Source organism: Oryctolagus cuniculus, chromosome 12, assembly GCF_051225735.1.
Source record: "Oryctolagus cuniculus isolate XC-2025 breed Fujian yellow rabbit chromosome 12, ASM5122573v1, whole genome shotgun sequence".
Lineage (NCBI taxonomy): Eukaryota > Metazoa > Chordata > Mammalia > Lagomorpha > Leporidae > Oryctolagus > Oryctolagus cuniculus.
Window position 1 is genome coordinate 80,455,268 of NC_142878.1, and position 27,820 is coordinate 80,483,087.

General features: G+C 50.7%; 1 protein-coding gene across 28 annotated transcripts in view; it reads left to right on the plus strand.

Moving 5' to 3' along the window:
• CGNL1 (cingulin like 1) overlaps nt 1-17,469 on the plus strand; it is a 177,177-nt gene extending 159,708 nt beyond the window's left edge. For 24 of the 28 annotated variants that reach the window (XM_089310439.1, XM_089310440.1, XM_070054252.2 and 21 more), the window contains 7 exons: nt 1,024-1,185; nt 3,736-3,825; nt 12,539-12,622; nt 13,037-13,161; nt 13,769-13,877; nt 14,240-14,403; nt 15,103-17,469. In XM_089310439.1, the coding sequence (XP_089166565.1) occupies nt 1,024-1,185; nt 3,736-3,825; nt 12,539-12,622; nt 13,037-13,161; nt 13,769-13,877; nt 14,240-14,403; nt 15,103-15,244 (876 nt within the window). In that variant the 3' untranslated portion in view covers nt 15,245-17,469. The remainder of the gene's footprint in view (nt 1-1,023; nt 1,186-3,735; nt 3,826-12,538; nt 12,623-13,036; nt 13,162-13,768; nt 13,878-14,239; nt 14,404-15,102) is intronic. The other 4 variants (XM_051821932.3, XM_008268958.5, XM_070054262.2 and 1 more) reach the window with 1 other exon arrangement.
• Nucleotides 17,470-27,820: the final 10,351 nt, after the last annotated feature.

Sequence of the window (27,820 nt, forward strand, 5' to 3'; positions counted from 1 at the left end):
GAGGGTGGCCCAGGTTCTAGGGCCCCTGCATCCATGTGGGACACGTGGAAGAAGCTCCTGGCTTTGACCTGGCCACTGCAGCAATTTGTGGAGTGAACCAGCAGATGAAGATCTCTGTAATTTCAAATTTTTTTTTTTTTTTTTTTTTTTTTGACAGGCAGAGTGGACAGTGAGAGAGAGAGACAGAGAGAGAGAAAGGTCTTCCTTTGCCGCTGGTTCACCCTCCAATGGCCGCCGCTGCAGCCGGCGCACCGCGCTGATCCTGGCAGGAGCCAGGAGCCAGGTGCTTTTCCTGGTCTCCCATGGGGTGCAGGGCCCAAGCACCTGGGCCATCCTCCACTGCACTCCCTGGCCATAGCAGAGAGCTGGCCTGGAAGAGGGGCAACCGGGACAGAATCCGGCGCCCCAACCGGGACTAGAACCCGGTGTGCCGGCGCCGCAAGGTGGAGGATTAGCCTATTGAGCCACGGCGCCGGCCTTCAAATATTTTTTTAAACACTGGTTTTCACCAAATGTACATGTTGATATTGCTAGATTTTATATCTGTAGGTTGCTTTGAGGTCATTCACTTAGTTTTTATTTATTCAAATTTTAAACCTCCCTGGTAAAGGTGGGTGATACATTACCCTTCAGGAAACACTTGCCTAGTTGAGGGGTTTGCCAGTGGTTTTGACCATGACTCCTGGTAAAAGCTGTGTCTTGCATTACACTCCAGTTTCTCCCATACACATGCTCACACTGAAATATCTTGTAAAAGCTTCACAAGAGGACGTTTGCTCATACTGATTTTTTGTTGTGGTTAATTATAAAATGCTTAGCAAAATCTGTTAAATTGACCTTTTAATGCAGTAAGTTGCTTCTTGTAGCAGGAAGACACTCCCCTTTTCTTTAATGGAAGAGGACACTAAGACGCAGGAGCAGGTGGGAGTTGCTCAAGGTCTCCTGCGGAGTGGGCACCCCCAGAGCTCCTTGCCTTTGGGCTCAGCCTGTGCTCTTGCTGTCTGCTGTCTGCCCCCGCCCCAGATGCGCCTGATGGAGGAAGAGTTACGGGACTACCAGAGAGCTCAGGACGAAGCACTCACGAAGAGGCAGCTCCTGGAGCAGACGCTGAAAGACCTGGAGTATGAGCTGGAGGCCAAGAGTCACCTCAGGGATGACCGAGGCAGACTGGTGAAGCAGCTGGAGGTCTGTGGGCGGGGGCCCGGCCCCAGGGGGGGAGCCCTGCCTCTCTGCACGCCCTCAGCCTTGGGCAAGGGCTGCATTTTTATTCCTTTCAACTTCCAGGCCTTAGGAAGGTCATTTCTTGGTGTGGGAAGAAGCTGGTAGTTCATAGTCTTAGAGGATGTCAGTGCTAGAAGGAATGAAGGGGACATTATTTACTCTGAAGTCTTGAAAGGAGATGGAGCCTACTCCCCAAGAGGTTAGGTGAGAGGCATGAGCACACAGGTGGTTTATTTCCATTTATGCTTTTGGGCAGAGCTTTCAACTACAAAGGTGAAAAGACTGCCGTGTGTCAGGACAGGGGCTGAGCCGACACCCTAGACCCAAACCAGCTACCTCCTAGGGACCGTCAGCACTCAATTCTACGTACTTCTGTTTCTGGTCCATTTCTCCCAGAGTATACAGCTTTGCCAGAGCTGGCAACAAACTGTGGCTAAAGTCATTGTTGCACACAGAATCCAGAACACTGTATCAGAAAGAGCTCAGTGTTGTCCTCAGTTTTGGGGGGGGAGGATGTGGTCACAGGCTGAAGACACAACACACAAGAAGAACCTAAACAAAGGGATAGAGTCTGAATAGGAACAGTCTGCTGACGATGACAGGAAGAACGTTAAAGCCAGTCCCCAGGAACAACACTGACCTCAAACCAGAACCACACTGGGACTTACGGGGAGAGACTAAGAGAAAGCCTCAGACTCTTGGGGAGAGGTTAAGATTGTCATGGTTTTGATGTCAGACAGACAGGACTCAAGGCCAGGGGGAGAAACTTGAATTCAAAATCAATGGAATTCAACCTTGCAGATAAACAGAAATGACTTTTTCCAGCCTGCAGAGGATTTCGTAAGTGTTTATACCTAGGGACTGATGTTTCAGTGTTGAAGATGTTATTAGATGGGGCCTCCTTCAGAGAGTTGACTAACCTGATTACGGGTTCACTACTCTATTGTAGGCTGGCTGTACATTTTGCTCATGTCCTTATTTTGATCTTTTTAAGGGAGATCAGTTTAAAGCAAGTGGAAATCATCCCAGGTAACTAGAAATGAGTTACTTTAGGGGGCCAGAATGACCTGGTTTCTACAGCCTCATCAATGAGAAGCAGCTTTGGTGTTGGCAGCTCTGGCCTGGGCACCCTGCATGCACCTGCTGGGTTCCGCACAGTGTGGATTTTGTAGAACACACCTTCCTGATGGTGTTGATCAGGTTGCCACATTGTCTCCTTCTAGACTATTCTGAGTAAAACCAGCATTTCCTCTGGCTGACTTACAGTCTGGAAGCAGTGGAATAGCTAAGTTTCATTTGCCCCTGTGCGATATTTCAGATAACTTCTCCATTAATTACAAAATGACTCTCCAGGCCCTGCCACTGTGATGCACACTTGAGGGGGGCGGTTCATGCCCCAGGAGGTGGCCGGAAGCACTGTCTTGCTGTGACTGATGTCTTGCTGTTCCCTTGTTAGCATTTCACAAATTAATTCTCGGGACTCAAGAGCTCTCTCAATAATGGGCATTTTCTGTAAACTCAGAAATTCAGGCGGCTGTGGTATGTAAATGGAGCTCAGTGAAATTGACCTTGGAGAAATTGAGACCTACTGAGCAGCTACGAGCCTTTGGTTCAGCACCCAGCTCTGTTCTGAGAGCTCCCAGGCATCCCTGTAGATTTTGACCACTTACAGCCATGTAAGTCATTGATGTGAGTTCTGTGCACTTGCATTTGATGCTTTCCAGAGGCATCTACCATTTGTCAATCAACTCTGGCAACTACAGAAAACAGTATCTGTGTATAAATACTACAGGCTCATGCATGCCAGTTGCATTTTAGAGTTTGTGGCTCTGAGCTTACCCAGACATTTGACACATTGGCTGGCGTTGCATGCACAAAGCCTGTATCCCCCCAGTTCTTAAGAGCATGGTTTGTGTTAGAAGTGCCCCTCTCCCCCTTTTTATACACAAAACTAATCTTGCCTTAATACACAATGAGGTTAAATTGGAAGCCAACAAGGAAGACACAATTTGTTATTCTTAGTGATGATGAATTTCACAGTATTGGCCTGCATTGTCTGTGTTAATTCAATGCACAGTACAAGGCGGATGGGATTTTCTACAAGAGAGGCAGGGCAAGGCTGCTGGAAACCATGAGTGGGGGAGAGATACATGGTTCTGAGCATGATAAATTTAGGGAAAAAATGTCTTCAAACAAACCTAGCTAACCAAGTTGCTGTTAGAGTTACTGATTTATAGGGAGGACAGTGATTTTAAAGGAGAAACGCTAAAGTGTCATTAGCCTTTAGGTTAGGGGTACTCTTTTTGCTGTGTTTTCTACATGCACAATTTCATTTTATGTTATGAAAGCAAGAAAACGTAGTTCCAAGAGTACCTGCTCCGGGCAGTGGAAGGAGGAGATGGCTCGTGTTTCTGAACTCCAGTCACTCTCACGTCTCATTTGCATTTGGGGCAACCCTTGCTGCTAATCTAGATCAGTGTAAGTTACGTGGTGCATGTTTGTGGTCTTTCTTAGGACAAGGTGTCTCAGCTGGAGATGGAGCTGGAAGAGGAAAGGAACAACTCGGATCTGCTGTCCGAGAGGATCACTCGAAGCAGGGAACAGGTACAATACAGTTGTTGAGCGATGGATGCACGGTCCTGTGTGGAGAAGCAAATGTGCGAGGTTAAGCCCGAGCATCCAATGAGAGCAAGCAGGGGAAATTCACGTCACGTGGAAAATGACAGCGGGTTGAGTCGTCTTCCCGTCATAAGCCACGAGGAAAGAGGGAATAAGGTGGAAGTTGCTAGAAGGGTTATGGGTAACAATCTGTTGGCCATCATAGGCAAAGTGCTTTTGGAGCTGAGACTCTAAGACTTACTGGTTCAACAAGCAATTGTGTGACACTGGTGGCACGTGCCATGGTAGGTGGCAAAACAGCAACTTCCTTTAGGAACTTGCCACTGTAGATGCCTGTGAGGCATTCACAAGATAGCAACCCCACTTCCCAGGGAGTGATTTTTATGGTCTGAAAGTGGTTTCATGTACCTTCCTCCTCCTGACAACAGTGTGAGGCAGTCGGGGAAGTAGAGGACAGAACTAGTTTCCCAGGCTACAAGTGGCATCATCCAAAGGTTTTTGCATTTTGCTTCCATTTTTTAATGTAGCACAGGCTCAGCAGTGCTGTGTGTTGTCCTGGGTAGCACGTGGGGTAGGGGAGAGTGGTCATATTCTTCCAGAGTGGGTAACGCTGTTAACTGGTTTCCGTGTCCAGTGCCCATCCCAACCTCTTAATAGGTTACAGTAGGAAGCACTCAAACAGGGATTTGTTCGGAGGAGGGTTGTTCACCAGAACGAGCATGCTACTTTGCTGCTAAGAATGAAAGAAATCACAACCCCAGGTGACAGTCCCCCCTTCCCTTGGGTTCTGTGGCATGTTCCAAGGCTGTGCTCGTAGCACATTTCGGGGCGGGGGGGTGGGGCAGAGGTGTTGCCCCTCGGACCCAAGCCGCAGAGCGTTAGAGTGGAGCATTGCTGAAAACCGAAAGCCCAGGTGGAGAGCTCAGCCCTAAACCTTCTCTTTGGGGACCGTGCTTTCTGCTGAGAAAATTTACAATCAAAACTATTTTGTTAGGCGTTGTTCCCTGCCCGCCTAAGCTGCCCTATCACCGCCGGGCATTGCAGGATGTGTTAAGAATTCATAATGACAGAGGAAGTGACCATGAATTTGTTTTGCCGATGCTTCTTGTGATTTACACGCAAGAGGAGGCGTGGTGGGAAAGTATGTTGTCCTCTCAGAAACCAGGCGGTTCAAGCAGAGTTTCAGTCCCGTGTCTCATCCTAAAACCCAGACCCAGGCTCAGCAAGCCAGAACGTGGTCGCCCCCAGTGGCTCAGCTCCTGGCCCCAAAGCTCGGAGAACTGGTCACTCTGAGATCTGCTCCCTGAGTTGCTTTTCATCCTCCCTTTCCCTCTTAAATGAGTCTTTGGATCGTGGGGACTAGAACTGCTCTCTGATGTGGTCACGGTTGAAATATTTCCACTGAGCCCAGAACCGGAAGTCAGTCCAGGGAGGAAGTTAAGGGAACTCGGGTGGCTGTGGGGAGAGCATTGGGATGAGAGTTCCAGCCCCGAGTCCTTTCCCATACCGTGTGGTTCCAGGGAAGGTCTATCTCAGCTCAGTCTCCAGAAATCCATAAAAATGAGCCATTGAGCCAGGAGGTTTTGAAGGTTTTCCTACATTCTGACACTGAAATGGCTGTGAGATAATTTTATACACTAAAATGTTGGATTTGCCCTTTAATTTCTCCATCTTCTTTCTGAATTATATGCCCCAACAATGAGTTCCACAAACGTCTGTAGCCTCATTCCCTCCCATTAACTCTATTTCCACTTCTTTTCTTTCTTCTTGCTGCGTTCTCTGGTGTTTGTTGTAAATGAAGAAATTGAGTATTGTGTTCACATTGATGTAGAAACTGGTAAAACAAGACTTGTCTCGGACACAGTGGAGTCCTCGGAGCTTCTCAGTAGATCTTTGTGGAAATGGCTTGGCCAACGGATGGAGGATATTGAAGTCCTTTCAGTCCATTTAGGTTAACTGTTAGGGTTAAGTACTTGTCACTTTCTTGCTAAAACCAAAATGAGAAAAGGAAAATTTCTAAACCTAGGATGTTTTCTCCTCCCAGCCCCAAATGCTGGCCTTGTGACACCTGTTTAGCAAGGGACTCCTAGGAAACCTCAAATGTCTTGTTAGTTGCCTCCTGACCCTTAGTGTCCGGTTCCCAGACAACTGTGTGAGGTGCTCAAAAGGGAAGGTGTGGGAGCTACTGCTGTCTCCATCTTGCTTTCTGTTTCAAGTCTAAGTTCTCCAGGCTGCTCTTCCGAGTCAGGGCTTTCCCCCCAAAACATCTCCCATGCGTTTTCCTAGTCTTAGTGATAGAGCTCAGATGAATAAGCTAGAAAAAAAGGCTTTCCGGCAATGTTAGTGAACAGATGATCCCTCGGACAAAGCCCTCAGAGTTCAAGTCTCCAGGCTTGTCGTGATGGAGGAGGGTTGGAGGTCCAAAGCTACAAGCTGATCGGCCCATGGGAGCTTCAGAGCTGCCCTTGGTCCTCTTGATTCTCCCTAGCAATGCTTGCAAACATGATAAATACTTTATGCTTGGCATTGTGATTAAACCACTTTGAGGTTCTGTGATTTGTTCTAGGAGATGGGCTAGACCTAAACAATGGGTAGCGATAAGAAAACTGCAGACACTGAATGCCGAGTGAAGGATTAAAGCAAACAGGGAAAGAGCAGCCTAGCAAGGGTGACCACGGAAGAGGTATTAGAGAAAGGCTGAGCCGGAACCAGCTTTGGTGCAAGGTAAGGTTGAAACCCAGCTCAGAGGAGCACAAATGGAATCCAAGATGCAATGAGTGACAGGAACAAAGGGTGGGAGGTAGGAATGGCATGCAACATTTTGAGGACCAGCCAGTGAACAAGAGGCTCAGGTTTCCATAAGGAGAGGGATATTGGGAGCCACTGAAGGTTGTTGAGCTTAAGAGTGAAGTGTAGAGTGTTCCAGCAGATGAACATGCAGGAGTGTAGGCTGAGGAATGGGGCGGAGGACACCCGGGGACAGAAGACAGGAAAGAGTTGTGAGGTCAAGCACCCTAACTTTTCCAGACTTTGGGGATTTTTGTTCTTGTGCATTCAATTGCTGATCAATAAATTTCTGGCTCTAAGTTCTAAGGCTCTTTCCCCCCAATCCATGCTCAGGACAGTATTCTGCTGATTGATGAATTCAGGGATTCAAAGTTGAGAGGAAAAAATTCTCAAATCTTTTGGGAGGTTGGATGGTTTTTTCCAGATCTGGCCAATGAGAAGAATGGATTCAGATTTGGTAAAAATGTATCTCTGCTAAAACAGAGGTGAGGATATAGCCTCACCATTACAGAACGTCTTCTGTAGTAGAGTTGAAGGGAAAATCTATCGAATGGTAAGAATTTCACAGCTTCCAATCTGAAGTCCAGAGAAATCTTTTTTCCTCCCTTTCCTCCATGTATGCCAATTCCCAGCCTTCCTGAGGCGTCTCTGGGCGCTGGACCTGTGCAGTGGGCCTTATGCACTTTCTCACGGGGGAGGCGCTTGCCTGGCTCTGTCAGCTTGTAAGAGGTAGGGCCGCAATTTGTTTCACTCCCGAATTAGACTCTGTAAGGGTCCCAAAGACCCCACAGCCACTCTCAATGCACCTGGTCTTTCTCCCCAACTGAAAAATGTTCTGTTTAAGATGGGTGAGGATACAAGTTGGATCCTCTCCTCTCCTGACTGAATGAGCACAGGAGTCCACAGCCGAAGGGGAGCAGCAGCTTGGTGGGATAGAAATGTGCACAGCAGGCTGGTGTTCTGGCTCAGTGGCATTGCTGTGCCATTGCTGGTAGCCGAGTGTGAACAGTTAACAGGGCTGGATTAGGCATGGAGGCCAAGGGACCCAGCCCAGTGGAAAGATGACTCATCCAGCCCAGCCATCTGGCAGGCGGGAGGAAAAATACCAAGTCAAGCTTTGGGCAGCGTCATGGTCTTTCCAGGGGCTGAGCAAAGCTGCCCGTTGCCTTGGCAACTGCAGGATAAATCCCAGTGGATAAAGTTGCAGGCTCCTGCAGTCACGTTCGGGAAGTGTCCTTCCGTGGCCAGCTCACACCTGCTCCTCAGTCAGTACAGGAAAGGAGGTGGGTGGTGAGTATGTGCAACTCCCAGTAAAGCAGACGGTGGAAATAAGTCTCCTTTACAGTCAGCGAGGGAAAGATCAAGGTGGGGTTTCTTCTTCACAGGACCTGATCCCAGTCTCACAACTGCTTCCCAGAAACCCAGTGTGTACAGTTGGTGGGTTGATTTGTAATAGTTTTCCTTCCTTGGGATTACCATCTTCCTACCAGCTAGCAGCGGAAGTTTGCCAGCCTCCTTACTGCCGCCACAATAAACACAGGTGACGGGGTTGAAGATTGCTATTAGCGATCATCAGTAACTCTGGCAGATTTCTGGCTCTCCGTCAACACAAAAGGCAGCTGCTTCTACTCCGGAGCGTCGGCTTCGGCAACAGGATCTCCCTGCTGGAACCAGCGCAGTCCGAGCCAGTGATTTCTGATCCCGGTTCTCAGGGTTTTAGCCTTCGTTCAATCCAGCTGTGATAGGCTGCTACCTTCAGCTCCTGTTCAGGTTTTTAATTCAGTTGGACAGTTTTATTTGGCCTGTTTAGCATAATTGAAGGATAAACAGCACTTAATGCACTAGGCTTACCGAAAGAAATGTTTTCCCAGCTTTAAGTGTAGTTCCCTGGTCCAAAGGAGGAAGCAGACCAACCTGCTACCTCTTCACCTCGCCCTTCCACTTTTTTTTTTTTTTTTAATAAAAGTCTGATTTTAACCATTCCCAAGTCTTTGGGCCCAACTATAGGACCATGGCTGCAATTGGCTACACATCGGCTACTTCTGGGCTCATGACAAGATCCATCGTTCCTGGGGGCATCGGCACTGACACCGTGTAGTGTTCCTTTAAGGCTCCACATGGTGGATTTGTTTCAGGATTTACTGTTAGGCTGTTGTTTCTGAAGAATTGAAGGAAGCCTGTGCTGTTTGCCAATAGCCTTGGTTTCCAAAAGACCCAAGAAAAATGGACTGCCTGGTCACAGTAACTTAAGTTTTATGGTTCCATTTTTATTCCTTCCTGTTCTTTACTGATTTATTTTACACTTCTCTTTTAATAGCCATCTTTAGAGGGGACAGGGTGGGGGTATAAGTAATGAGTGTTTTACTTCTTCCCTTGGAGGTCACCACTTGCCCGGGGCTCTCCGGAGAGGTCTTGAACCTGGGAGACTGTAGGGGAAGCTGCCCGGCTCAGGCCTCCTCTTCCCCGCTGCTGGCACTGAGGGAACAAGAGTCGGAGGTGGTGCCACACCCCTCCATGGTGTGCTTTGCTCATTCCACACCGATGCCTCTTCTGGGCTCCAGGGCTTCGCCAGGACTCTGCCTGGTTGTGAGCTTTTGTCTTCACTGGGAGACCCCCGTCCTACAGACTTGCTGCAGGGCAAGAAGAAGTATGATTCTTTAGTCCACAAACCTGGTTAGACTCCCAGAGCTGCCTCCTGCTCACCCAGACTCAGCGAGTTTCTGAACCTCCTCCCTGGGAAATCAGGGTGAGGATCTCTGCCTCAGTGAGCTCCTGAATGGATTAAGGGGCTTGGTGGTCACTCAGTGCCTGGCTTCAAGGGAGCTGTGCTCTCCAGACCTGGCTGGGCTCGGTGTAGGTCTTTTGTCACCATGTGGTGGCCTGTGGTCACACACTCTCACCTTGACAGATTGAGCTTTGTCCTGAGGGAAATTTCTGAAGGTTAGTTAGGTGGGGCGGCTCAGGCTGGAGGCAGGTGCAATCACACAATACCCCCAGAGACAGAGGACGTGCCAGGACTTGCTTTGGCTACCTGTCAGGCCAGCAGGCCGTCTCATCCCAGTGCCTCCAAGCCTGCATCCCAGAAATGAGATGAACAGGGTCACGCCCGAGGGAGTGGGCAGAGCCAGGCAGAGAGGCCAGGTGGCCACTGCTTGTCTGCGTCATTCCTTTCTGTGGCAGTGGAAGTTTAACCTCGTCCTCGGTGCGAGCAGCACAGCTCTGCTGGGGAAGTGCGGCCGCAGCCCTGTGGCCCAGCCGCGGCGCTGACCTCGGTGCACGTGTGAAACCACAGTCAGAGCTGGGCTGTGAGCCTGCATTCGTTACCCTTCGACCCGGTGCTCCTAGAACACTTCCAGGAATGGCTGTGGTGCCCTCTTTGCGACATGTGATCCGGGAGGACTCTCGGACAGAGTGGGAGCAGGGCGTTCTGGGATCTGCCTGCTTCTCCCTTGCATTGCTGGCATTTTTTGCCTGCGGTCTATAAGGATACCCTGTGGAAAACCAGGCTGCCCTCCTGTGTCTTGGTTTTGCTATTATAGCTGGCTTTCCACAGGAGGTCTCCGTGAGTCCTTTGCCCTCAGGTAGTTCAGAGAACAGTGAATGAGCTTAGTGTGGGTTCTGATTCTCCTCTCCCTAGCTATTGCCTAAGGGTCCTGCTGTAAACATTTTCTAAAGATTGACGTCGTGGAGAGGCAGAGTTGGGCAGAGAAAGATGAGAGCAAGTGAGCTTCCATCCTCTGGTTTGCTGGCACAATGGCTGGAGCTGGAGCTGGTCCTGGTCAAAGCCAAGAACTCCATTTGGGGTTCCCACAGGGGTGGGCCATGTTTCCTAGCTTTCTCAAGTTGTTAGCAGGGAGCTGGATCAGAAGTGGAACAACCCAGACTTGAACCAATGCTCTGATATATGGATGATGCTGGAGTCACAGGTGATAGTGTGGCACCATGGTGACGGCCCTGTGCTGTAAAATTCTTGACTTAGAAGCCTCCCCCCCCCCCCCCCCGCTTACAGATGCCAGTCATTGAAGTGTGAGCAGTTTCCTTGATCACCCTCCCAATGAGAGAGAGGGTGAAGGGGTGAATTTTACTATGCGACAAAAAGGTCAGGCATGCTTGTGTCAAATGCTCCCCAGGCCTTGGCATTCTGGATCCCAGAATTTGTAAGAATCTGTTTGGTGGTTCACCTACTGGCTCCTGGCTTCTTCAGATCGCCCTCTGCTGGACAGTTCTGGAAACAGGGACTGGGGCCTCCACTCCTTAAGAACTCATTTCATTCCTGTGGCCGCCAGCTGGGAGTCGGGGAAGAGAGAGGCTGACAGACCTCAGCTCACCCTGGACTCCTTCTCTGTTGGCAGAAACAACCCTCCATACAGTTTAGCTTTTGTCAGGTCACCTGGAGCTGCCCAGTGTTTGCACTGCCTTCTGTTTCTGGTGCAAGAAAGAACTTGCCCAGTGTCTGGGATGTGACCACCCAGAAGCTTTGTCTGAAGTCTGCTTGCTTCCCTGGCTGCTGCAGTTCTAGTCCTTGGGACCATGGTCATAAAGCTCCCAGGCAAGTTAGGCAACAGCCTTGTCCTAGTTTGCCTGGAACCCTCCCCGTTTTACCACTGTAAGTCTCATGTCCTGAGAGCAGCCTGGATCCTGGCAGACGGTACTGCTGCTTCTGAGGGTTGTTCTGGGGATACCAGACACTGGAACACGTGCAGTCTAAGCAATTTGCTAGGGCTGCGGTCTTACAGTTCTGGAGGCCAGAAATCTGAAATCCATGTGTTGGCAGGGCCAAGCTGCCTCGGAGACCTGCAGGGGGACCCCCCCTTCCCCACTTCCAGTGATTTGCTGGTAGCTAGCCTTTGATGGCCCTTGCCTTGTAGGTTCGTCTTCACTCCTCCATCTTCATGGGTCATCCGCCCTGTGTTTCGGTTGGCACATTCTCGTCTTCCCTCTCGCATTCCATTGTCCTTTTAAAAAATGATTTATTTATTCGAGACGCCGAGAGAGGTCTTCCATCAGGTGGTTCACTCCCCACACAGCCACAGTGGCTGGAGCTGAGCCGACCTGAAGCCAGGAGCTTCTTCCGGGTCTCCCACAGGGGTGCAGGGTCCCAAGCACTTGGGCCATCCTCCACTGCTTTCCCAGACCATAGCAGAGAGCTGGATCAGAAGAGGAGCAGCCGGGACTGGAACTGGGGCCCATAGGGGATACTGGCACTACTGGCGGTGGCTTTACCTGCTACGCCCCTGCACTGGCCCCTCCAATTCCCTTTTTATGAGGGCACTTGACCTTTCTTTATACTTACTTATCTCTGTAAAAGTTTCATCTCCAAGTGGGGTCACATCAGAAGTCCTGGGGGTGAGGAGGTCAGTGTACCTTTTTAGGGTGATACAGTTCAGCCTGTAACAGCAGGGTGAGCCGTGCTGATTATCATTTAGCTTTTAAAGATTTACCTACTGAAAGGCAGAGACACAGAAAGAAGGAGAGACAGATCTTCCATCCACTGGTTCATTCCCCAAAGGGCTGAGCCAAGTCGGAACCAGGAACTCCATCTGGGCCTCCCCACATGGATTGGGAGAGGTCCAAGTGCTTGGGCCATCTTCTGTTGCTTTCCCAGGCACATTAGCCAGGACTTGGATTGGAAATGGAGCATCCTGGCATCAAAATGGAACTCAGAGAGGTTGCCGGCATTGCAAGTGGTGGCTTAACATGCTGCACCTCAACACCGGCCCCTGTTGACTACTTATCAATATCTTAAAAATGAAAATTATCCAAGAACCAGATCCCGTAGCCAAGGGCAGCTGGCAGGAGGGGTCCTGTCGGCCTCCTTCATGGAGAGCAGTTGACTTGGTCGTACCTGGGAACCATTTTGAGACTATGGGGACAAACCTGTTAACTCTCAGCTTTGCTCTGCTTGCTGTAGATGGAGCAGGTGAGGAGTGAGCTACTTCAGGAGAGAGCTGTGCGGCAGGACTTGGAGTGCGACAAGATTTCCCTGGAGAGACAGGTGAGAGCTGCTGGCCCCTGGGCTCCTCCAGGACTTTGGGATAGAAACATCAGAGGGCTGCATTCCAACGTAATGGGCATGAAGAAGAATCAGCACCATCCGTCACCAGTGACTAAGAAAGCTGCCCAGAGCCATTAGTTCTGCTTTCTGTTCATGTCAGTTCTCCTCTGAATATTTGGGAGAGAAGTCAACACAAGCCTGTTTGATGTCCTGGAATCTTAGGACATGCCAGAGATTTCATTCAGGCTTTCTGGGAAAGGCGTGAGTGTCTTGAAGCCAAGCCCTAACAAGTCAAAGGAGTTTTCCCTGGCCCACATGTACTCACAGGCATTGACCCAACCTTGAGCTCCACCTGTGTTCTGCACAGAGCATGGCACACACACAGCCCCTCACAGTGTCTCCATCTGTTTCCAGAACAAGGACTTAAAGAGCCGCATTATCCACCTGGAAGGCTCCTATAGGAGCAGCAAGGATGGGCTGGTGGCGCAGATGGAGGCCCGGATCGCAGAGCTGGAGGAGCGGCTGCAGAGCGAGGAGAGGTGAACCAGCCCCACTGCGGGACAGCGGCCCTGCAGAGAGCCTGTGTCTGTCCTCTCCTCCCACCCTGCTAACAAGGCCAAGAACATGCAGTCCCCGATCAGTTCATGATTCATGTTCATGATTTGAGGAAGACAGGCCTGGCTGATCATGGGTGTAGCACGATTACAATTTAGAGCCCCCAAATCCATAGCCTTCCTGTGCTTTCCCGTGCCCTAAGGGCCACACCCAGCCTCCTACGCTCTTCTGTTCACGCCTGAGCAGAGGCCAGGAGGCTGACTCTGCCTTGGGAGCGAGGTACCTGCACACAGAGGTTGGTGTGTTATCTGTCAATGATGGGCCAGGTCCTCCCACAGAGGATGGAGGGGACATGGGCTCAGGGGACCAACCTCCTCCATTCTCTCTAGAGGATTCTCAAGGTCAGCACCTGGTTGACCTTGACCAGACGCATGGTCCATTGCCTTCCTAGAAGGGTGTGCTCTTTGTGCTCTCTCAGTAGGACCATTAGCAGGTTGAGCAGCTTAGAACAGACCTACACAGGTGCAGCCTGTGACGCTGGCACTGAGAGGGGCCCTCGGTTTCTGCCCCCTACCCCCACCCCGCTTCCAGGGACCGGGCCAGCCTCCAGCTCAGCAACCGGCGGCTGGAGCGGAAAGTGAAGGAGCTGGTGCTGCAGGTGGACGATGAGCACCTGTCACTCACCGACCAAAAGGACCAGGTGAGGGAGCCTCTGAGAGTCTGCCCTGCGGTGGGATTGTGTGTGGCGGGGGAGGGGGCAGGAGAGAGGCCAGACTTGACCGGGCAGGCATGGGGTTAGGGCGGGCTGATCCCTACCCTTCTCACTTACCCATGCTAAGCACAGAGTGGGGATTTTAATCAAACTTCACACCCCGCGCTTGGCTTTTAAAAGGCCGAGTTGTCTTGGAGGTCGGTTCCTGCTTTCCCCGTGGGACTGGTTACCCCTATCGTCCATATCTCATTGGCCGGGAGCAAAGCGCTGGCTCCCTGGCCCCTCCACGCTGGGCTGTTCCCCATCCCAGCCTGCTGGGCCAGCAGCAGCATTAACCTTTCCCAACGCAGCTGAGCCTACGCCTGAAAGCCATGAAGCGACAGGTGGAGGAGGCGGAAGAGGAAATCGACAGACTGGAGAGTTCGAAGAAGAAGCTGCAGCGGGAGCTGGAGGAGCAGATGGACGTGAACGAGCAGCTGCAGGGCCAACTCAGTTCCATGAAGAAGGACCTCAGGTGGGCGCCGGGCTGGGGCCCCAGCTGTTACCCAGGTCATGGGGGAACCCGGGCTTGGGGTAGGTTTTACCTTGCCCACACCCCCAAGAAGAGGGTGCTGCCTAGACAAGCCTGCTTTTATTTGACTTAGGAAGGAAAGAAGGAGGTAAAGTTTTGTTTTCTACCCTCTTGGGGACTGGGATGTCCCTACGCTGGGTTGAGGAGAGAGCTGCTCTAAAGTTCCCCTGCCCTGGTCCTAGGGTATTTGTATGGGAGGGGGTAGGGGAGTGGCCTAAGATCCAGGGTCCTGCTCATCCATGAAGTTGAGCCCCTCTTGGAGGCTGATGGGCCCTGGGCTGTGAGCTGGCTGCCTGTGTCGTTCTCTTAGAAATGCACAGGAGACTGGCCCCAAGCTCAGCTCAGAGGGTACCCCGAATCCCAGTAATTAGAGGGATCACATTTCAAAAATACTGCATATAAAAATCTTCAATTCAGATGGGAACAGCACTAGTACCCCACCAAGCCATCTTGGAGAAAGAAATAGGGTGGGCCAGGCCCAGTATTATTAACTGCAGCTTCCCATGCCCTGTTGCTAAAGGAACCGTCAGGTGCAGAGGGGTTAAGTTCAGGTGCTTCTGTGCACTCCGGGGGGTGGACCCTGCATCTAAAGATGAGCCCGGGGGCCGGCTGGGCCGGGAGCCAAGCCCTCTACTGTTTCAGCAGGCTCAAGAAGCTGCCCAGTAAGGTGCTGGACGACGTGGATGACGACGACGATGACCTCAGCACTGACGGGGGCAGCCTCTATGAGGCGCCGCTGAGCTACACCTACCCCAAGGACAGCACCCTCACCAGCCAGATCTGAGCCCGCTTCCAGGACCTGCAGTGGCTCTCCTGCCCTACAGGGACTCTGCAGGGAAGGGAGGGAGAGCCTGCGGTGCAGACCCATCGCTGCCTCTAACCCCCAGCCGGCGATGGCGCCTGCCTGCCTGTGGTCTCTGCGTGCTTGAGCGCCCCTTGGATCGTATGCAGGGAGCTACTGCGCTTTCAACGGTCGAGATTCCCAAGGCATCGACCCACCCACCTTCTGGGGTCTTTTGGAAAATGTCATTTGCTAGAAGGAGGCCTGTGTTCTTTACAGCTCCTGCCATCACCACTTACAGCCCCCTCCTGCCACCAGCAAGGGTCCAAGCTGCTAGTGATTACTGAATAGCCATTGTGCCTGGAGGAAGGATGTGTGGGGTGTGCACATTTTAAACCAGAGCCACTCACAGGCTGCTCCTGTTGCATTTGGGAACGTTAGAGAGCCTACGCAGGGTGGCCAGTTTGGTAAGGTTGCACGTCTCTAAGGAGTTACTAGTATTAAGGAGCAGAGATGAGAGCGCGTGAGTAAAAGTAGAATAACTACTTCGGAAGTCAGAGTTGAAAAAAAGGAATTGTCATGACGATGGAGAATAGAAATTCGAGCAGTCTGGGTGAGAACCTGCTGCCTGAGAGAGGGGAGTCACTTCTATCTAGGAGCTGTAGCCATGGCCTTGGTTGCTTGTTTTTTTTTTTACCTAGACTTTCATTATAATATCTGAATCCCACTAAGATGAATTCCTAGTCACCTATTGCACTTGCTTTGACACAGTGGGATGAGGGAGGAGACGGGACCGGGCTCATGGACTTAGCGGGGGAAGTATTCACTAAGGTCATAGGGAGACAGTAGGTGAGTAAGGTGTGGGGCCAGGGGTGAAGAGGAACACAAGTTGGTGAAAGTGAAAGCTAGGGGGAGGTATAGGCGTGAGGTGGGTGGAGCAGGAGCTCAGGTTGAAGTCAAGAAAGAGAGGAAAGGATCACAAGCCAGGCCAAGGTGTGGCTGTGTGCACTGGAGGGCTGCCTCTGCCTTCCTGCCACCAAGGGACATTGCTGGGACTGGGGATGGGGCAAGGCTTCCTGGCTGCACTGCACAGGGCGACTCTTCGTCACTGCTTACTGTGACAGCCCTCAGAGGTGCCCACAGGCCAACACCGGGCAGACTGCTCAGTGAAGTGGCCAGGTGAGTGCCCCCAAGCTTCAGCCTAGAGCAGAGGCCCATGGACCAGGGGACTCCAGGATCGCTGTCCCGCACCCCACAGGGTTCAGCTTTTTCTACCTCCAGCCAATCACCGTCCTTGCCTTGGCTCATTTGTTGGGTATGCAGACGTTCCTCCCTTTAACCATTCCTTCACTTAGCAAGTATTTCCTGGGCACCTATGCTGTGTTGGGCACAGCCCTTGACTGATACAGGTAATAAAACAACCTCCCTCCTGGGGCTCAGGGCACAGGGGCTCATAGATAACAACCAAATGGACCCCTTCTTCCTGGGAATGTCCCAAGGCTTACTGGAACTGCAATGTGAGGTCTTTGAGCGCCAGCCCTTCAGGAGTGAGCGTTTTGGTTTGCTCCTCAGCCTGGTGGCCTTGAGTCTGGCTCCAGGCTGCCAAAGTGCCCGAGAAAAGAGAAAGGAAGTCCACGTTGCACACACCTGTGTCATTACTATAGAAGCAGCCTGGTATGCATTAATGAACGTGCCACCCTACAGTGTCATGGGGCTGGCAATACGTACAGAGGGTTGAGAGGAACACTGGACTGGGCATGGACAGAGGTGTTTCCAATCCCTGCTCATCATCTCCCTACCCCTGACCTGGACAGGGCGCTCTCAAAGGCTGTGCGTTGCCTTGGACAAAAAGAGGATTAGGTCCGAAGGTCCTTTCCCGCTGTAACCTATTATTCTTTGATTTTTATTATATATACATACATATATATATATATATATCCTGTTTATTGCTTCAAGAACTAACCCTGCTCATGAGTATTTTCTTTAGCTAGCTTAAAAATAAAATGTAAAAGCCAACACGTGGCCAAATGTGGTGCCAAGGAGACAATCATCTCTTTTCTAATTTTCTTTCCTGCTTCTGAGGGTTCTTCTGCTAAGTTGATTGGCTATGGGGTGTCTGATTGTTCTGGGTGATCACAAGGAACAGATTCTTACTGCAGCTACCTCCATGTAAGTGAATTCCTGGGTAAAGCAAGACTTCCTTTGAATAAACTGTTACCCAACAAGAATCTCGACTTCCTTGTTTTCTTCAGCCCCTGGCTCTGTGCTCACTAAAGGGGACTGTTAAGGTGGGATCCAGGAATGAGCAGAGAAAGAACTGTGCTGTCCCCACCCTGGAACCATTTCTTAAATAAAGGCTTCAGAGTGGCCAGTGGTGACCCTGAAGGGAAGCATTGGCCCTGAATGGTGGCCACATTGAGAAATTTAGTTGCCCAGGGGCCAGTGCTGGGCACAGCAGGTTAACGCCCTGGCGTGAAATGCCAGCATCCCATATGGGCGCCGGATCTAGTCCTGGCTGCTCCTCTTCCGATCCAGCTCTCTGCTATGGCCTGCAATAGCAGTAGAGGATGGCCCAAGTCCTTGGGCCCCTGCACCCACGTGGGAGACCCGGAGGAAGCTCCTGGATCCTGGTGCAGCTCCGGCTGTTGCAGCCATCTGGGGAGTGAACCAGTGGATGGAAGACCTCTCTGTCTCTACCTCTCTCTAACTCTTTCAAATAAATAAAATAAATCTTGAAAAAAATCCAGTTGCCCAGTCAGAAGTTGCCAGAGGGGAGGCTCTTTCCCTGTTCATAACAGGCACTCCTGCACTTTCCTACACCTGGTGGGTTCCCCTGTAGCCACTGTGTACACCATCTCCCTCACTCCGACAAAGAAGTGCCCTGCCCTGCCCTCCAGAGGCTGAATCCTTGGGTCCTCTCCAGGCCCTCTCTGGCTGGGTTCCACCTGTGGGAGCAGGTGGAAGTCCTTTGTTGCTCCCTAGGAGCTCCAGCTTCCAATGGGTGTGGGTGCCTCTTTTCCTATTCCTCCAGTCCTCAGTGGGGCTGTGGCTGCCTGTGGCTGTTTTTCCCCATGTTCCCAGGCAGCCCTGGGGGGTGGGGGTGGGGGTGGTGGTGGTGGTGGTGGTGCTGGTTCCTGCAACACTGCCAGCCCCCAGAGCAGCTCTTCGTTGAGCTGTTGGAGCCACTGCAGATGGATGCTGGTTCCTGCCCAGAACTGCGTCATGCACTGGCCCTGGTCAGGGTCAAGAGCCCCCCTCTTGCCTCTGTCCTGCAGCTACGGGTTCCCCTCATTGCAACTGGAGGGACTATCCCAAGTGCAAAGGAGATGCTCTAAGTGTCATAAATCCTCAAAGCTTCTCCATAAGTTGTTTACTTTTTTTTTTTTAATTGTATTTGAAAGGCAGAGAGACAGATGCCATCTGCTGCTGACTCACCCCCTAAATGCCCAGAACAGCCAGGGCTGGGCCAGGCCAAAGCAGGGCAGCCGGAACTCAGTCTGCATCTCCCACGTAGGGGACAAGGCCCCAGGTGTGTGAGCCATCACCTACTACCTCCTGGTGCCATTAGCAGGAAGCAGGAAGGAAACCAGGATTTGAGCTCAGGGAACTCCGATATGGGATGAGGCCAACCCAACCCATATACCAAACGCTCACCTCTGTTTTTATATATATATTTAAAAAAATCATTCGAGGCCAAATTTTATCCTATTAGTGAAAGCCAATCATCGTTTGCTTTTGAAACTGCATTTAGGCCTCTAGATTTGGCTCCACGGCCAGGCTGGAGGAAGAGATGCCTTCAGGCACCTGAGGAATGTGCCAGGAGGACCAGAGCCAAAGGGTGGAGTCCCCTGGGCCCGCCGCGCCTTCCCCCACATTCTCCGCATTCCACCTTTGACCTTGTGCATGGTTATAGGGAGCCGGGCTTTGCTGCGGACTGTCAGACAGTTTTCTGTTTTAAATTTTCAAATGACAAGGAAAAATGACTTGACAGCAAACTCCCATGAGGAGCTTAACAGCCCTCAATCCAGAAATGCCTGCCTTTGCCGAGGGAACAGTCCACCTCTGTCCAGCTTTCAGACCGCTCCAACACACAGCACTACAATTCTTCGTAAGTCCATCCACAGAAAGATGGGAGGGTGCGCCCCCTGCTGGATTTACTTAGGCTAGGGCATGCACGTGGCCAGCTCTCAGGGCTGACAGCTATTGTGTGGCTGAGGGTGCAAGTTCTCGATCATACAAACTCTCACTTGGTCTCACCATAGAATGTAAACAACTCTGGTTCCAAAGCTTTGCTGAGTGAACAGCGTTTTAGGAGAAAGGCAGCAATGTTGGCCTCTGGAGAAGGACCCCGAGCCTTGGGAAAGCTCTGTGTTTTGGCATCAGGGTTGCAGATACAACAAGGAGGCAGCAGGTGAGTAGACCCTGCCAGCGTGGGCAGGTGCTGCAGCCAAACATGTTCTGCATCACTGTCTAGGACTTCAGGAGCTTACAGCATAGTTATAAAAGTGCTGGGTGACGGGGCTGGCACTGTGGTGTAGCAGGTAAAGCCACCGCCGCCTGCAGTGCCGGCATCCCATATGGGCACCTGTTCATGTCTCAGCTGCTCCACTTTCAATCCAGCTTTCTGCTATGGCCTGAGAAAGCAGTGGAAGATGGCCCAAGTCCTTGGGCCCCTGCACTTGCGTGGGAAAGCCGGAAGAAGCTCCTGGCTTCAGATCAGCACAGCTCCAGCCCTTGCCACCAAGTGGGGAGTAAACCAGCAGATAGAAGACCTCTCTCTTTCTCTATAACTCTGCCTTTGAAATAAATAAATAATTTTTAAGTCCTGGGTGTTAAACTAAATGGAAATTAGACCAAGTCCTTCAGATAGGCAGAATGTTCAAAACGTTCATGGAAAATATTATAAAACAGTCATGGATTGAAATCTCTCTTCACACCAAAGCAAGCATCTTAGTTCCATTTCCCTCTGAATTTCTGAAGTCTCCTTGTATTTGTGCCACATCCTACTGCTCTGGTTTCCCTTGGGCATCACCAGCCCTCGGTCTGCAGTCGGTGCCCCCAGTTCTCCCTGAGGCTGCTCAATGGCCAGCATGTACGAGCATCCGCTTACCAGAGGCCAGTCATCGCCTACACCCTTTACCTGTATCGACTCATTGGCCGTGACCCCTCCCCTGGCAGGTTGTGTTGTGACGAGTTCTATAGCCAAGGCAGAGCCGGGCTCACCACCTTGCCAGGAACACATGCAGGGTGTGGGATAATTGGGACTGGAGCCTGGGTCTGGATACAGAGTCAGACTTTGCTGCTTCTCACCAACCTCATGTGCCTGGGTGGACAAAGGTCGTGAATTTGATCCCTGTGTTAGAGGTTCCTGGGGTCTCCTGACCCATCTCTCAGGTCTCCCCTTCACCGGCAGGTTCCTATGAAACTCAACGGCCTGCTGCCTGCCTCCACTCTGAGCACTGCCATCAGAGGCAGGTGGAAATCCAGGCGAACTTGGGAAGCCACAGACCTCACAGGTGTGGCTGGGCACAGACTTTCTGCAGGCTGCCTAACCAAGCTGCCTTTGGTGCCATTAGCTGTTCAGATCTTCTGAGCTCTCCCTTTTTTGTCTTTGGTGTTCCCCTGCCACCATGCTAACCTGAGTTCTCTGAATGTGGGCCAGGTGGGATGGCCACTCTGGGGGGTCTCCAGGGCCTCCCCACCATCTCACAGTATGGAGTAACATGGTATGGGTTACCCACAGTATGGGTAACATCAGCAAGTCCTCAAGTTTGGCTGGTTCTTGGGGAACACTTACCCTCCCAACCCCTAGAGGGCGTTGTACTCCAACCTTCTATACCACGATGACACGGTCATAATCTTGACTACATGGCGCACACTGATCTTACACTGAAACTTGTACCTGCAACCTGACAGATTGGCCCTAAAAGAGCAGCGTCCATGGTCAGCGCTGTGGCTCACTAGGCTAATCCTCCACCTAGCAGCGCCGGCACCCTGGGTTCTAGTCCCGGTCGGGGCGCTGGATTTCGTCCCAGTTGCCCCTCTTCCAGGCCAGCTCTCTGCTGTGGCCCGGGAGTGCAGTGGAGGATGGCCCAAGTGCTTGGGCCCTGCACCCCATGGGAGACCAGGAGAAGCACCTGGCTCCTGCCTTTGGATCAGCGCGGTGCGCCGGCTGCAGCACACCAGCCGTGGAGGCCATTGAAGGGGTGAAAGGAAGACCTTTCTCTCTGTCTCTCTCTCACTATCCACTCTGCCTGTCAAAAAAAAAAAAAAAAAAAAAAAAAAAAAAAAAAAAAAAAAGGCAGCGTCCACTGAGGTCACGGCCAAGCCTTCACCAGAGAATGGATGCTGGACCTGGCAGCTGTGAACCTTCCAGGAGGGGGCAGCAGAGAGAGAGAATCTCCCACTCATTTGTTCAGTCCCCAAATGCCCACAAAGTCTGGGGCAGGGGCAGGCTGAAGCTGAGAGCTTGATCCAGATTGCCCACGTGGTGGCAGGGGTCCCGCTACGTGAGCACCCCCTGCTGTCGCCCAGCATGCACTTTAGCAGATGGACTAGGGAGCAGAGCTGGCGTTCGGACCCAGGCACTCGGATATGGGATGTGGGCATCTCAAGCAGTGTTAACTGCCGTGTCAAACAATCCATCTCTGTTGAATGTATTTGGAAGTCATATCTTAGTATCTTTCTCTTACTACTCTATACAGTTATGTTTTTGAGACCTTTTTTATGTTGATGGAGTAGTTATTTATTTTCTTTTGTTTCATTTGAATTTGTATTTTGGTAAATTTTGCAAGTACAAATTGGCAAATTCAAGTGCTTAAAAGCGATTTTAAGAATATTAGTTGCTTTACATGCCATCCACTTTCTTCTTTTTAAAAATATTTTATTTATTTGAAAGACAGAGTTACAGAGAGAGGTAGAGACAGAGAGAAGTCTTCCATCTGCTGGCTCACTCCCCAGATGGCCACAATGGCTGGAGCTGTACCCATCCGAATCCAGGAGCCAGGAGCTTCTTCCAGGTCTCCCATGCGGGTGCAGGGGCCCAAGGACTTGGGCCATCCTCCACTGCTTTCCCAGGCCACAGCAGAGGGCTGGATTGGAAGTGGAGCAGCCGGGACTCAAATTGGAACCCATATAGGATGCCAGTACTGCAGGCAGTGGCCCCACCCGCTACACCACAATGCCAGCCCCCAACCCATCCACTTTCAAAAAGGATTTCAGGGACTGGCAATGTGGCATAGTCAGTTAACTTCTACCTGCACTGGCATCCCATGTGGGCACTGGCTCAAGTCCTGGCTGGCTCCACTTCCAATCAAGCTCCCTGCTGTGGCCTGGGAAAGCGGTAGAAGATGGCCCAAATCCTTGGGCCCCTGCACCCACGTGGGAGACCTGGAAGAAGCTCCTGGGTTTGGCCTGGCCCAGCTCTGGCCGTTGTAGCCATTTGGGGAGTGAATCAGTGGATGGAGGATCTGTCTCTCCCTGTCTGCAGCTCTGCCTCCTAAGTAAATAAACAAATCTTAAATAAATCTTAAAAAAAAAAAAAAAAAAGTATTTCCGTTCTGCTTTAGCTTTGATCCAGTGAAGGGCCAGCATTGTGACATGGTGGGTTAGGTCACTGCCTGTGATGCCGGGATCCCATCTGAGAGTCCCAGTTGCTCCACTTCCAATCCAGCTTCCTGCTAATGTGCCTGGCAAAGCAGCAGAAGATGGCCTAAGTGCTTGGGTTCCTGAACCCATGTGGAAGACCTGGAAGAAGCTCCTGGCTCCTGGCTTTGGATAGACCCAGCTCTGTCTGCTGTGGCCACTTGGGTGGGTGGGGGGATGAATCAGTGGAGGGAGTACCTCTCTGTCTCTCCATCTCTGACTATAACTCTGCCTCTCAAGTAAGTGAATAAATCTTTAAAAGAAAAATAAACCAAACAAATACAGCTTGTGACTCCTACATGAATATTGGAATGCCCAGGTTTGATTCCTAGCCATGTCTTCTCCATTCCAGTTTCCTGCTAATGTATACTCAGGGATGCTGTGGGTAATGGTACAGGTAGTTGGGTCCTTGTCACCCATGTGGGAGACCTGGATTGAATTTCTGCCCTTCCAAGTAGATGAAGACAAATAAACCTTATAGAAACATAAGAAGGAACTTAAAATGTGGAATATGTAATAAAAAATGTGTTCATTTTGTGCAAAAATATTTGAAGTCCATGCATACTGGAGGCTTCAAAAAGCTCATGGAAAAATGTGTATTAGAAAAAAACTATGGCAGCCGGCGCCGTGGCTCACTAGGCTAATCCTCCGCCTTGCGGCGCCGGCACACTGGGTTCTAGTCCCGGTCGGGGTGCTGGATTCTTTCCTGGTTGCCCCTCTTCCATGCCAGCTCTCTGCTGTGGCCCGGAAGTACAGTGGAGGATGGCCCAAGTGCTTGGGCCCTGCACCCCATGGGAGACCAGGAGAAGCACCTGGCTCCTGCCTTCGGATCAGTGCGGTGCGCCAGCCACAGTGCGCCAGCCGTGGCGGCCATTGGAGGGTGAACCAATGGCAAAAAGGAAGACCTTTCTCTCTGTCTCTCTCACTATCCACTCTGCCTGTCAAAAAAAAAAAAACAAAAACAAAAAACAAAAAACAAAAAAACAAAAAACCACAACACAACAACAAAAAAAATGGCTTTCAACATTCTTTTTGCACCAAAATAAACTTTATTTTCTTAGAGGATTTATTTATGTATTTGAAAGGCAGAGTTAGAGAGAGAGAGAGAGAGAGAGAGAATGAGAATCTTCTGTCCACTAATTCACTCTCCAAATGGCCAAAATGGCTAGAGCTGGGCCGATCCAAAGCCAGAAGCTAGTAGCTTCTTTCCAGTCTCCCAAGTGGGTGCAGGGACCCAAGGACTTGGACCATCTTCTGTTTTCCCAGGTGCATTAGCAGGGAGAAGGATTGGAAGTGAAGCAATCGGGACTTGAACCGGTGCCCATATGGGATGCTGCCACTGCAGGCAGCGGCTTTACCTGCTATGCCACAATACCAGACCCCTAAATTTATCTTTTAATTACCATTTTTCAAAAAATTTTAGGTACCCTTATATGTATCCAGTATTAAAGTATCTAATTGTATAAAGCAAAAATTACTAGATCTAAAGGGCGAAAGACTGTAATACAATAATAGCTGGCAACTTTCACACTCCACTTTCATCAATGGACAGTGCATCCTGATAAAAAGGTAACAAACAAGCATCAGACTCAGATTATACCACAGAGGAGGCAGCATGAAGGGCAGCTGAGTGAGACACTCCAGTGACTGTCTTCCCAGGGAGACAGCGATTTGAACAGCTATTCATTCACCAACTCACAAGAGCTAAGCAGGCCAGGTGAGAGACCACAGTGCCTCCTTTTAATACAATACAAGAAAGGAACCAGGAAGATTGCAAGAAGAAAGGAGCTATATCTATGTGCTCCCTCCCATGGCTACAAGAAGTCCAATATGGAGAGACTCTGCATCTCTCACTTGAGTCAGGAAGAGAGGGAGAGAGAATGAAGTCCAGACTTTAGACTTGAAACCCAGCACCAGGCTCACTGTGGTGAAACCTAGCACTGGGCAGGGCCACATGTGCCCTGCTCCCAGGTCGATGCCGGCAGACAGAGCCAGACCCTCCTCAGCCCGGCATCCAAAGGTCTGCTTCCACCGCTACCCCTCCCCATCTCTTGGCAGACAACCGAGCCCCTGGGGAGTGGGACAGGAAAATGAGTTCAGGACTTTGTTTTGGAACTCAGGGCTGGGCCAGCTACCATGAGACTTTGCAACAGATAAAGCCCAAAAGCTCCACCCTACACCTAGACCAAGTCCTGGATCTTGCCTGGCATCAGGCAGAGACCGGTACATTGGTGGGATGGATGCATTTTGGCCTTATCACCACTAGCTTCTCACAGGCTTGGTGTGCACCCCTGAGACTGCGAGACCTAGGTGTGGCCCAACCTTGTGTCAGCCTGGACAGCCAAGGGACTGCCTTTACCACCTTTCCCCCAACCATAGGCAGACAGCAGGGATTAGGACTCCAGTCACCGGGAAGTAGGACACCGAAGTGAGCACAGGACTATATCATGAAATTCAGTGCCAGGCTAGTAACACACAACACTGGGCAGATCCTAATAGTCTCTAGCTCTAGGACAGTGGCTGCAGAAAGAGCACCTGGACCCATCATAGTTCTAAGTAAGACTTATGGCCCCAATAGATTAGACTTGCATCCCAGCCAGCATCAACTGTGGCTCATTTCAGCAGTCTCAGATCACAAATCTATCTAGCAACAGACAGCCTGTAACTGTGTAGGCCTTGTCCTACTCCCTCGCTGCACTGGTGTTGATGGGCTCTGAGACACAGGAATGATCTTGTGTTGTAGTTTTGATGGCCATGAAGCTGTCCATCCCATTTATCCCTCACCCTCATGCAGCATAACACAGATAAAGTAATTATTGGGGGGCGGGGGAGAAAATGCAGGCAAGGCGACGCATAGAGACCTGGGAGTGATGCGGTGGGAACCAGCCTCCCACCAGAGTTCAGGCTGCTGCTAGCAGGACGTGGCCTTCTTACTCCGCCACTTTGGGCAACTGTGGGGACCTGTGTGCCTTGGTTGGACCTTGGTCCAGAGCCACTGTGCCCCCAGCCACCACAGACCAATGTCCAGTGCTCTCATGACCGTGGACTACCATTGAGGACCATACACCTCTGTTGGGTCTGAGAGGAGTACCCCACCCCTCCCCCGATAGGTGCTGTCATTGAGCATAGTGTTAATGGAAGACAAGGCAACACTACTGCACCTACCTGGAGCCAAAGCCAAAGGAAGTCTACTAAACCAACACTTGACAATACACATTGAGGGAAAAGCTTTTCATTACAATAATAATCTTTTGAAATTGATAGAGACAAATGATACACCAGCTTCACATAGGTCAACATGGGGACACAAGTATTTAAAACAAGGTAATATGGTTTCTTCAAAGAATGCAATAACACTTTAATAACAGATGCCAATGGAAAAGGGATTTATGAAATTCCTGATAAAAAATTCAAAACCATGATTCTAAGGATGCTTAAAGAGACACAACAGAATACACACCTTTTAATGAAATGAAGGAAACAATACATTATGTCAATGAGGATTTCAGCTAAGAGAGATCTTGATGAAGAAGCAAATATAAATCTTAGAAATTCTGAAGTCAACAAGTCAAATGAAAAGTACAGGGGCCAACGCCATGGTGCAGTAGGTTAATCCTCCACCTGCGACGCCGGCATCCCATATTGGTGCTGGTTCTAGTCCCGGCTGCTCCTCTTCCAATCCAGCTCTCTGCTGTGGCCTAGGAAAGCAGTAGAGGATGGCCCAAGTGCTTGGGCCCCTACACCTGCAGGGAAGACTGGGAAGAAGCACCTGGCTCCTGGCTTCGGATTGGCGCAGCTCTGGCTGTTGCCGCCACTTGAGAATGAACCAACGGAAGGAAAACCTTTTTGCCTCTGCCTCTCACTGTAACTCTACCTCTCAAATAAATGAAGAAAATCTTTAAAAAAAATAAAAAGAAAAGTGCAGTTGAAAGCCTCAACAATGGTCTTGATTCAACAGAAGAAAGAATATTTGAATTTGAAGCTAGGTCTCCCCCCCACACCCCGCCGCCCCCAATTGGGATATTTAGAAACAGAAAAAATTTAAAAAGAATGAGCAGAGCCTGTGAGACCTCCAGGACACTGTTAAGTAAACAAAGGTTTGATTTCAGGGTAGCCCTGAAGGAGAAAAGGCATAGAAAACCTTAATCAATGAAATGCTAGGTGAAAACTTCTATCATCTGGAGAAAGACATGGAAATGCAAACACAGGCAGCCCAGAGGGACCCAAATAGACTGAATAGAAAACATTTGTATTGTGATACATCATAATTGAACTGCCCAAACTACAACACAAGGAGGCAGCAATCACCAAGAGACATCTAAGGGAACCGCCTCTGGATTCAGAGTGGATGTCTCAGCAGAGAAAACACACCATGAGGGAGTGGGATGATAGTCCACATTCCGAAAGAGAACAAACAAACCTGTCAACCAGAAACAATAACCCAGCAAAGCTAGCCTTCGTAAATGTAGGAGAACAAAAATTTTCTAAAACAAGAAAACCTGCGGGAATTCATCACCACCAGACCAAGACCACAAATATGCTCAAGAGAGTCCTGCATCCAGGAGAAAGTGAAAGATAATTATGCATGGAAACATATGAACATAGAACAACACTAGGAGAGCAAATAAGCAGACAACAGGGGATTAGAAATTATTTAAGCCTTGCCGGCGCCGCGGCTCACTAGGCTAATCCTCCGCCTAGCGGCGCCGGCACACCGGGTTCTAGTCCCGGTCGGGGCGCCGGATTCTGTCCCGGTTGCCCCTCTTCCAGGCCAGCCCTCTGCTGTGGCCAGGGAGTGCAGTGGAGGATGGCCCAGGTGCTTGGGCCCTGCACCCCATGGGAGACCAGGAAAAGCACCTGGCTCCTGGCTCCTGCCACCGGATCGGCGCGGTGCGCCGGCCGCAGCGCACCTGCCACGGCGGCCATTGGAGGGTG